Source organism: Cyprinus carpio, chromosome B8 (genome assembly GCF_018340385.1).
Source record: "Cyprinus carpio isolate SPL01 chromosome B8, ASM1834038v1, whole genome shotgun sequence".
Classification (NCBI taxonomy): Eukaryota; Metazoa; Chordata; class Actinopteri; order Cypriniformes; family Cyprinidae; genus Cyprinus; species Cyprinus carpio.
In genome coordinates this window covers 22377440-22389077 of record NC_056604.1, presented here as the reverse complement: position 1 = coordinate 22389077, position 11638 = coordinate 22377440, and the positions used below count along the sequence as shown (strand labels likewise).

At 34.0% G+C, this 11638-nt stretch overlaps 3 protein-coding genes across 4 annotated transcripts in view; all 3 read left to right on the top strand.

Moving 5' to 3' along the window:
* The first annotated feature begins 1016 nt into the window (after positions 1 to 1016).
* Positions 1017 to 5489, top strand: LOC109087908 (translocase of inner mitochondrial membrane 17 homolog B (yeast)). The gene is made up of 6 exons (XM_019102096.2): positions 1017 to 1082; positions 2278 to 2377; positions 2480 to 2543; positions 2659 to 2787; positions 3260 to 3370; positions 4407 to 5489. Exons 1-6 carry the CDS (start codon positions 1057 to 1059, stop codon positions 4484 to 4486), a joined length of 510 nt encoding a protein of 169 aa, XP_018957641.1. The 5' UTR covers positions 1017 to 1056; the 3' UTR covers positions 4487 to 5489.
* Positions 5490 to 7901: 2412 nt separating this feature from the next.
* LOC109087907 (PRA1 family protein 2-like) lies at positions 7902 to 10188 on the top strand. The gene is made up of 3 exons (XM_019102095.2): positions 7902 to 8129; positions 8725 to 8942; positions 9092 to 10188. Exons 1-3 carry the CDS (start codon positions 7951 to 7953, stop codon positions 9229 to 9231), a joined length of 537 nt encoding a protein of 178 aa, XP_018957640.2. The 5' UTR covers positions 7902 to 7950; the 3' UTR covers positions 9232 to 10188.
* Positions 10189 to 10404: 216 nt separating this feature from the next.
* LOC122138267 (voltage-dependent L-type calcium channel subunit alpha-1D-like) overlaps positions 10405 to 11638 on the top strand; it is a 39040-nt gene continuing 37806 nt past the window's right edge. Inside the window, exon 1 of one of the 2 annotated variants that reach the window (XM_042730138.1) lies at positions 10405 to 10757. In XM_042730138.1, the coding sequence (XP_042586072.1) occupies positions 10739 to 10757 (19 nt within the window). In that variant the 5' untranslated portion in view covers positions 10405 to 10738. The remainder of the gene's footprint in view (positions 10758 to 11638) is intronic. The other variant, XM_042730137.1, reaches the window with a different exon arrangement.

The following is an 11638-nucleotide window of genomic DNA, read 5'->3' as shown; positions in this document are numbered from 1 at the left end:
GCAACGTCATCGCTAAGCGACTGTCAATGCATCACTTTTCAACTTAGTTATCCCGAATCTATGAAATTATTACATGATCATTTAATGTACCTATTTTGATTGGCCAGGAACTCTAAGGGGTATGCTTTAGTATGTGGTGTTTTGTTTTTACATTTTATAATGTGTGATTATGATTGTGTTATGTCTGGATGTCTGGATAAATAACAAATAAACAATAGGCTATATATATATATATCATTATAAAATAATATATAATTTTACAAAAATATTTAGTATTTTAATATTACAGTATAATATAGGGCTGGTTTTCGTTCGCGATCACTTGTCACAAGTCATATTACTCAAGTCACAGTGCTCTTCGTGATTTCCGATCCTGACTGTTTATAAACTAGACTTTCGGATCTGCTTTGAGAACCGGTTTAGCAGAAAACATCACAGTTCACTGAAGAAGAAAAAAAACCCAATCGTATCTCAAAAAACCTGACTGAAACTCGGACATATTCTTTATCCAACTGACAGAGAGTGTCTCTAATCCTGGCAACAAATATACTTAAATATATATTTTAAGGACAAACGTGTCTAGTAAAACAAAACAACTCTTTTATTTTTTTTAAGAGTAGGCTATACCGTTTACTTCAAAATTTGATATATTGTGATTTTAGTTATTAAATATGGAAATATTTTATTCACAAATGCAAATAGACAGTGAAAAAAAAACTAATGTTACTCATTTTAAAATAGAAAGCGGTCACTACCTGTAAAGAAACAAAAAATAACAAAGAAAAAAAAACATGTAAATTATTTTAAAGGCTTAAATCGATTATTTGTATAATATGTACGTTATGGACATTTCATTTTTTTTTAAATTGTCTTTGTTTAATATTATATTTATTTTGATGTAATTTATGTTATTGCCATTGTATGTTCGTTGTTCAAAATAATAATAATAAATAAATAATTTAAAAAACAACTCAACTAGTTAACATTGGTTCATTGGTTAACAGAACCTGCTGTCACGGAAAAACTGCGTAAGCGCTCTGACGTCAGCAGGTAATCATGGAGGAATATGCGCGTGAACCCTGGTAAAGTACAAGCTCTCTTCACTTCTGGACAGGAAACAGTCGCTGTTTGAAGCAGTTTGTGTTCTCGTGTGCTTTCGTGACGGTGTCGATGTATTCCTCCGCTGTCATTCACTAAAGTATCTGCTGCTGTCTCAGCTCACGCACTGTTGACATACACATAAACATGTTATCATGTGGGATCTCTCCTCGCTTCAGTGCTCAGAAGTGAAGGGCAAAATAAACTCGCTGTGTTACTTCAATAGCAGCTTGAACTCCTTGTTTAGTATCAAGCTCTCATGTTTAAAAGATTTATCCCAGCAAAGCTTGACATATGACATAATAGTCAGAAAAATACGTTTTTTCAATAGAAAAGTTTATTGAACAATTAGACACCAATCTTCAAAAATGTTTGCACATGTGTTTTGTTTTGTATCATATTTGATATATGGGTTCTATACATGTTCATATAATGATGTATATACAGTATATATGTATATATATATATATATATATATATATATATATATGTGTGTGTGTGTGTGTGTTTTTGTTTGTGTGTGTTTGTGTTTGTTTATTTATGTTTATGTGTATATAAAGATGAAATTCTGATGGTTTGGAAATCAGTAAAATATTTATAACAGTATGGCAGTCTACTTACATGAAAAACATATAAATATCAGCTGTCACTCTATATCTCCCAACAATATATCTTAGTAAGATGAAGTTTAAATGCTTAGTTTTTGATCAAGGCCTTGTAGTTTTTATTGTGGGGACAAAACATGTAATGCAATGCAATATAATGATTGACAGATGTACAATCCTGATGGATCATATTTGCTAATTAATTGTAACATGATTTTTCTAAAAACATTATGTAAAGATAATCAAGTAAACCTAATTTGATTAAGTCCAGTACGTGTTTATTTTGAAGTATTACTTAGAATATAGAAGTTATTCTTGCGTTTCACAGCAAAAAGACACATGAACCAGATGAAGGACGTGTTTTAAAGTTATAGGAAAAGGTTTTTTCTTGCTAAACAGTATACACTTTGATATAGTAAGGAATGTAGCAGGTTGTGTACAACAGGTTTTTCAGTTTGATCATGTTGATCATTTAGAGGTCTTAGAAGGTAAAGCATCAGATATGAAAAGTAGGCTGTATAGGGATAATGACTTAAACATATAGCTCTTTAATTTAATTTCATATTTTTTTTAGTCCATGGAGGATAGTTGATGACTGTGGCGGTGCGTTTACCATGGGGGCCATTGGAGGGGGGGTGTTCCAGTCTGTTAAAGGCTTTCGAAACGCACCTGTGGTAAGTTTCCCTGTCACCAACAAAACAACTGAGCTTATATATCACTATTACTAATACACATTCCTATACATTTTATTAATAATAAACGCTGTGTTACTACAGGGTGTTCGACACAGGCTTAGGGGGAGCGCAAATGCTGTGAGAGTAAGAGCTCCACAAATCGGAGGTGATGTTGCAGAATCATTTTTGTGTTTGTTTATCCTGTTGTGTATGAACAGTTTTAGCATTTTGTATATCAGTGATTCACTGTCAGTTGTGGCATGGTTCTGTTTCTCCTGCAGGTAGTTTTGCTGTATGGGGTGGCCTCTTTTCCACCATAGACTGTGGTCTGGTGCGTTTGCGGGGTAAAGAAGACCCTTGGAACTCCATCACCAGTGGAGCCATGACTGGAGCTATACTGGCTGCTCGCAGTATGTTTAGCATGATAGTCATTGTTCTTTTATCAGTATTATTCCATAATGTTAGACAATAAGGCTGGAATACACAACACAGCTTTTATCACAGATATTATACATACAGTCATCTTTTCGACTTTGTTAATAGTTAGAGAAAAACTGGGCATCATACACTAATCGACTGAGGATTACACACTTAACAGACTTTCACAATAAACTCAAGCAGAAATATGTGCCTCATTGCTAATGGACTAGCATGAAATATGTAAACGGTATGTGTTCCACAATCGGCATGTTCTAAAAAAAAAAAGCTATTATTGGCAACCATTGTAGCACTGACACTGGAGATATAACAACCTACTGGAAATAATCATCTGATGATCTGTAGTATTATGTATTCGTATATGCAGCATTAATCTTTGGTCTTCAAATTACAATTGGATCATGATTTTGCAAACTGAAAATGCATGAATTATGTGCTTTTCAGGTGGTCCGCTAGCCATGGTGGGCTCTGCAATGATGGGGGGGATCCTTCTTGCCCTAATCGAGGGATTTGGGATACTTCTTACAAGATACACAGCACAGCAGTTTCAGAATCGTGAGTTACACTTGTCAAGGTTTTGATGATTCAGAGAGTTGTTTAACTTGATAGGAACTGTTCACACAACAATGCAAATCCATTTTGTTTGAAATTTCTATGATTTTTCGTTTTTGGGAAATACAAAGAATCTCTAAAACTCATTCCTATTTGACAAAAAGGAAATTTATTAGGTTTCAAACAATATAAAGAGAGTTTTAGGTGAACTATCCATGCATGACATGCAGAAGAAAAAATAGATTGTGGCCTTGAATTAAAGTGATATTCCACCCCAAAATGTACATTTTGTCATTAATCACTTACCCCCATGTCGTTCCAAACCTGTAAAAGCTTTGTTCCTCTTCGGAACACAATTTAAGATATTTTGGATGAAAACCAGAAGGCTTGTGACTGTCCCATAGACTGCCTAATAAATAACAGTGTCAAGGTCCATAAAAGGTATTAAAGTCATCGTCAGAATACTCCATCTGCCATCAGACTTGCAATCTGTGTTATATGAAGCGACAGGAACACTTTTTGTAAGCGACTTTATTCAATAGTCCCTTTGTCAAAGGTCTCCTCTGTGTCTCTCCATATCAGCGTATGCTGTGTATACTCTTCTGTGTCATCCGCGCCACAAGGATGCACTGTTTCTACGTGTATTTAGCTTTGATTTGAAATAAAACAGTGCATCCTTGTGGCTCGGATAGTACAAAGTGGCAACAATTTACCAAAAATATGAAAACAATTTGTTACAATGTGGCAACAATTGACCAAAACAGGAAAATTAATTAGTACAATATGACCATGATTTACCTAAAATTAGAAAATGAGAACTAAATAGTATGACGTGGCCACATTTATCTAAAATTAGAGAACAAATTAATAATTTGAGGCTACAATATCTTGTTTTTCCCCACGTTATGTGCAGGGCTCTGAACATATACAGTATGTATCACATTATAAAAATTGTATTACCTTTAGTTTTGTTTTGCACTTTGTTTTGTTGAAGCTGCTTTAGAGACCTTCACTATCTGCATCTTCTCTTCCTCTACAGCGAGTCCTTTCGTGGAGGACCCGGGTCAGCTTCCCCCAAAAGAAGGCCAAGAGACACGCGGATATGGACAGTATCAGTAAAATCACTGTTGCAGTGGTAACTGTAATATTAAAGACTGTGAAAAAGAGAGGATTGTTAGAAGTTTAGGACCCTTATCATAGTTTACATTCCCCCTTTTAGACAGGGGGATCCTCCTGAACCTCTCATCCTCTATTAGATGGCCACTCAGGGGCAAGCAGTATGCCATTTGTATTATGTATGAATTGTAATTTACACTTGTATTTTGAATTGTATGTTGAAATATTGTCACCCAAAGATTTTCAATAAGCATACTGAGGCAGAGCTCAAACATTTTTTATCGTTCATACTGGCCTGTTTGAACATCTCATACTAATACAATATACTGTATAGCTAACTAGATCATGCAGAGACATGAAAAATGATTCCTGTGAAAGTTCACTTTAAAATAATCCAGTTTTTGATTTTTACATCACTGATGCAGTGTTATGGAAACTTCAATGCAAAGCTGCAGTACATTTTATATAAAGTCTTTCTTAATCTAATACATGACCTGAACCTGACTGTTGATACACCAGTGATCTGTTTTAGATTTTGCTTTAGTTCTTTTTGAGTTATTTTAATTGAGATCTTTCAGAGACTTTGGAACTTTTTCATTCATTCAAGAGTCTTCCATTTCTACTGATAAAATGAAATTAATTTATCTCTAAAACACAACGTGCAGTCAGGAGAGACACCATTGTTAAAGATTATATCTAACTTTAATGTTCCTCTACCAAAGAAAATTTGAGTCATTCATTCTCTCCATATTGTCAGTCTCTCCTGTTTGGTACTGATTATTTTCCTATACTCCCTTTATCACTATCTTTGTGTAATGTCTTGTAGTTTTTTTTTTTTTTTTTTTTGATGGATTATTTATTTTTGGAACACAATAGAGACAAGAAGAGGATATGTATGTAAAAGTATATAAGTAATCTGTCTCATTAAAGTATTTTATGGTTGATGCTTAGATGTATATTGTTTTAGAGATGTTATAAGATGTTAATAATGGAGCTGGAGCCCTATTGTATTTGAATTGCATTTTTTTCTGCACTAAAAAATGTCTGGAAGTCAGAGACATAAGTTGGTGGAATACTTCCAAATCCACTCATTATTCAGGCGCTATAATAAGTATGTTTGCATTTTAGTTAATAACTTTGGACACTTAGAGATGGAGTCAAAATTCTCTTCTTCTCTAAACCATTGAGTCAAGGCCTACAAGAATATTTACACTCATTTTGACCACATTTTTACACCATTTTAATTTTTCTGAAAAACATCTATTTTAAATCTTATGCTTTTAATAAAGAAATAAAATGGAGAAGGAAATTCTAGGTACTTATTTGTAGTTTCAGTTCTACAAATTATTGCTTACTAGAGTTAAAACACAACAGTTCACTAAAAAACACAGTTTAAAATGTTAAAAGGCCACATATATTTAAAAAGTCCTTATAATAAATGCTTCTGAACTTACTAAATCTGATCTGCAAATGATACATACTCATTTGATACTGACATTTCAACATTCAATTTATATAGTTTAAATAAAGCTTAAAAAGTTATATGACTCAATCACAAACACTTTTTTTGTTTTTACTTTGTTAAACCTTCAAATAACAAACAGGCATTGTCATCATTCCATTGTTAAACACATTAACAATAAATCCATTTAACAATAGTAGCCTACAACTGTAAAAAAAAAAAAAAATGTTCTTGAGATTCAATCTTTAAAGCAGAAAGTAGGCTACATACATTACTATCCAAATTAAATCTCATTCAAAATGCAAACAGTAATTCAATCTACAATATAAATTTGTATAACGTGTTCATGTGATCATTCAGTTTTATCCAATGATGTGCATGTTTCTTCATTCTATTTTTTAAAAAATGTTAAGTTTTGTTACCGTCCCAATTTACCTGAACATGTAAGATAAAGTGGGACACCCTAAATTAAAAGATAATAGATTGCGTATTATGAGAAATTGTTTTGTTTTACTGAAAATGTCACAAACTGTAGGCAGAAGACAGGAAAAGAAACAAATAAGAATAGAAATTTGTGAATATTACGTTTTTGTGCATAAAAAGTGCCTGTAAACAAACACATGGCTGCTCTTACCCACACTTACATATAACATAAATCTGAATACATATTTCCAAATATGAAAGCATGTGTTACACACACACAAACATGAAAGCATGTTTTACACACATACAACATAAACACACAAATATGAACACGTGTAGCGCACACACACTTAAGCACACAGTAAATACAGTATCACACAAGCAGGCACATCATAGATTTTTTATACTACACAGACAGTACATTGTACTTCTGTAGAAGTGATTCAATTCGGTTCTTTTGGGGGAAGCTGACCCGGGTCCTCCACGAAAGGACTCGCTGTAGAGGAAGAGAAGATGCAGATAGTGAAGGTCTCTAAAGCAGCTTCAACAAAACAAAGTGCAAAACAAAACTAAAGGTAATACAATTTTTATAATGTGATACATACTGTATATGTTCAGAGCCCTGCACATAAACGTGGGGAAGAAAAACAAGATATTGTAGCCTCAAATTATTAATTTGTTCTCTAATTTTAGATAAATGTGACCACGTCATACTATTTAGTTCTCATTTTCTAATTTTAGGTAAATCATGGTCATATTGTACTAATTAAATTCCCATTTTGGTCAATTGTGTTTTAATTTTTTTAATTTGTACTTCTGTTGGACTGCTTTAATAATTCTTCAAATTTAAGCTTCTGTTGAAGGCTTTTTAATTCAATAAACATTAAGTGTTTATGAGTTTATAGTAACACAATCCTCTAATATGTCTATTTTTATAAAGTTATTCTTTTAATTCCTGAAAATTTCTTCTTGCAAAAGATTATTTGTACAATGTCCTGCCGTAGGAAATAGTATTTTGTAAGCACTGACTAGATAAAAATGTGTGTCCCACTTTGCCAGAAGCAGTGACCTAATTTTCTTGAAAAAAACAGAAAGAAAAAAATGGGTAGCCTACTTAAATTTTTTTAACTCCCTGTATGTTTAAAACAACAACCAATATTCTTAAAAAAAAAAAAACATACTGGGGGTCGGGGGATGCTACAAGAGACTTTGATAATTTGTTTAAAGCATAAATTGTGTTTGTAGAATTTATTTATTTGTATTTAAATCACAGTTGAACAAAAAGTGTCTCACTTTTGCTGACTTCGCCCTACTTCTTTCATTACCAAAGGAAATGGTAGGAAGAGGAAAAAATATATTTTGTAATTAGTGATCTCAAAACCTTGCTATTACATTTAACATTGTCAATTGTCAATAAGCAAATCAAGCAATGTAGGTATTACAGAAGAATATTGTAATATACCTTTAATTAAATTCCTCAAAGCTACAGTGTGTGCGTGGGCTGTATGGGTTTCTGCCATGAGTTTCAGTTCTGTGGGTTTGCAATGCATGCTGGTCAATGTAGTCACCAGAAGCGTCAAAAATGGTGGATGTTCAGCCTCCGCCTTTCCGAACCCTGGACGATTTTCTGCTGGGTTCGGCCCGATTCTCAGTGCCTGATGTCCGTAACTTAGATCGGTGGAACAACCGGATCATTAACAACCTGCTGTATTACCAGTCCAACTATTTTGCCTCCGCCTTGGCATTTCTGCTTATAGTCGGGTAAGGAAACAGCAGTGACGTGTTCGTTCATTCAGTCCTGTTCACTGCTCTTCTGTTACCCACACGAGTAACAACATTTGTGTTGTGTTCTGTATCGAATGCCTTGTTTAAATAGCCTCACAAATAATTATTTTATTATAAGACTTAAATGAAAAAAGAAAAAGGTTAAGCAGTTGTTGCATTACAAACATGTACGTGTCTGTTATGACTTTCATTTTAAAGTAGTGATAATGTAGTGTGTTTTAATGGCTTTTTAAAGACGTTGTTTTGTTGGTAATCTGTCACTACCTACCTATACAGTTATGAAGCAGTAATCAAACAACCCTCACATACCCATCCCATGTAAAGATAATATTAAAAATATATGAAAAATGGTCAAGAATCATCACAAGAAATTGAATACATTTTATAATAAACTACATTTTATTATAAACAACATATTTATATTGGATTTTTTTTTTTTTTTTTTATTTTTTTTTTTTGTATTTTTTGTTTTTTTATGTTGTGTGTTATTCTTTCTTGATGATGCTTATTATCATGTATTTATTTATTTTATATCTGTTTTTTTTTTGTGCATCTTGTAATTGTAACATAGGTATTTCCAGCCACTCCAGTTGATTCTTGGGGCAACCGTTGTGATCCTTCTGTTTTTGGGGTTTGTCTGGGCAGCTGAAAACAAGGCCGTAATCCGACGTTTCCGGAGGAATCATCCATCGCTGTGCCTCGCTGCAATTTTGGGCTCCAGCTACCTTCTTCTGTCTGTTTTAGGAGGGGTAGCTGTTTTCCTCTTTGGCATTGCCTTTCCCATTTTAAGTTAGTATTCTATTCCTCTTTTGTCTGTGTCAGTATCTCATTAGATCCTTGAATATTTTCACTTGTTTCTGTGCTGTTAATACTTTGCATACCTAATGAAATGCTAGCTTGATTGGCTGTAGTCCTCTCTGACTTTTTCCTCCTCGCAGTGATCCTTTTCCATGCTTCAGTGAGACTCCGAAACCTTAAGAATAAACTGGAGAATAAGTTGGAGAGTATAGGATTGAAGAGGACACCTATGGGCCTGCTGCTGGAAGCACTGGGACAGGAACAAGAGGCTGGATCATAGCTGTGTTTACTATTACCTAACTGTGCTATCGCTCACCCCTTCTATCCTAGGAGCTTCTTGCATATCCTAAAACATATATGAAAACAGATATTGGCAAATCATGTATGGCATATTGCTAAAGTCTATCAGAAATGCAGGAAGGGCCCAGTGGACAGGATTCAGTTATATGATGCAGTATATGAAGGATTGCTAAAATTAAAGCAAAAAGTAAAATTACAGGATCACGTGTGTATAACTTTTAGGTGTCCAAATATTAAAAAACAGCAATATAATGCCTTGTAAATATGATGTAGGTTCGTGTTATTCATTGCACATTTTATATCGGAGTAACAGTCCATTATTGCTCCATTCTATGGATTTAATTGTGCATACACTTTTATTCCATCCCTTAATGTATTTTCTGTGAGCTCGATTTTGTGAATTGTGTTTGACGGATATCTGAAGACTGTTTTTTTTTTTTTTTTTTTTTTGCCTGTTCGTTGCATGACCAAATAGCCTATTATTTTACTGATTGAATTTTATTTCATGTTATTTTATTTTCAACCAAGTTGTGCCATGCCATAAGCTCTCTTACAAAGTGCCAAGGTAAATACTTTTCAGTTATTGCAACCCTAATTATTGACCAAGAAAATGAATCATGTTTCCATTTATGTGGATTGTGCATCACAAATCATAACTGTTGGGGAAATTAGCTGTAGTCATAGATATAATAATATAATAAACAGGTGTTACAGGAGATGTAACAGACCATAGGCTGATTAAAATACATATGCTCATTCTTACTTTATTTGAGTCGTTTGGTTTAAGCCATTGCTTAAGTGTTCATTCCTTCAAATAAAATGAAGTAATTTGTATTTCATGCATGTTCAATGTTTACAACATCAGCTGCCTTTTTGTATTTTCAGGAATTGCTCATCCAGTCCAATGGTTATAATAAATAACTTTCATATATCTACAGCCTTTGTCTTTTCGTCTTTTCGTTAAAATGAATTTATCATATCATACTGGAGTTTCGTTTCATGTTCAGTTTTTTCTTTTCCTCAGATTAAAACAAAAAGTTTACTGAAAAGAAAAAAGCTTTGAACATAGTTGGTTAACATGCTTCAAGGCGTCCAGAGTTGTCCCCGTGTCTCCACCTCCCTCTGAAAGGTTTCAGGGCAGTCATCCCCGTTAACCGGCTCACATCAGTTAATCCTGCACGGCTTTACCGGGATCTGCGTTTACACGATGATAGATTATACATTCGTTTTGCTTAATGGGTGCTACACATAGAACAATCCACGTGTCTTGATTCGCGTAAAAATATTTAAGAAAAAATGTTTTGGTCTTTGGAGCGTGTTTGGAGTTGCGTGTTTTGTGCGCGGCGCGCGTGAGCTGTTGTGACACCTGTTTGCTCGCGACGCTCAGCCAGATTGATACAGTTAATAGATATGAAAGCTGTTGTAAGTTATTGTTTCATGTGAGTTCGTGTGAGTAAGCAGCAGACGGTGCTGAAGGAGTTGTGGACATGGATGCGGTACCGAAAGGTGAGTGATAAAACACAACACCTGCACTGGAAACACTGTCAGTACAGTAGACAGGCATAACGTAGAACAAACGTTTGTCATTATTCAACTAAAATAATAAATAGGTTATTGACAAATTACATTTTAAAGTTACAATATAGAAGTTAGCCCATACATTTTTGGTGCAGTAACAATTTCTGTTTACATGTTTGCATTGGCAGTTCACATCCTTGCATTTCTTGCAATAGATAGATAGATGCTTTAATAACCCCTTTATAGCAATTGTAGTGTAATGTGTTGAGTTTGTAATGGGCATTGTGTTCTTGGAGTATCAAATACTAGCTGTTCGTTTTTTCTCACTAAGGTCACTTAGTTCTGCCCGATTCCTTATAAGGCTTCTTAAAGAGATAGTTCACCCAAAAATGAAAATTACCCCATGATTTACTCACCCTCAAGCCATTCTAGGTTTATATGACTTTCTTCTTTCAGACGAATACAATGAGAGTTTTATTAAACAATGTCCAGGCTAATTCATGCTTTATAATGGAAGTGAATGGTAGTCCAAAATTTGAAATCCAAAAAAATTACACTCATCCATTATAAAAGAAGTCCACACAGGTCCGGGGGTTTAATAAAAGCCTTCTTAAGTGACGCGATCCATTTGTGTAAGAAAAATATCCATAATTACAACTTTATAAACCTTAATCTCTAGCTTCCGCTAACTGTTGTACGTGCATTCACAAGAGAGTGGTGTCCGGATGATGCAGGACGTCAGTTTTGTCACACTTTAGTTTGGGGACCAATTCTCACTATTAACTAATTATTAACTACACCTTTTGCCACAATAAACTCCTAATTTATTGCTTATTAATAGCAAGGAAGATGATTGTTATGGTAAGATG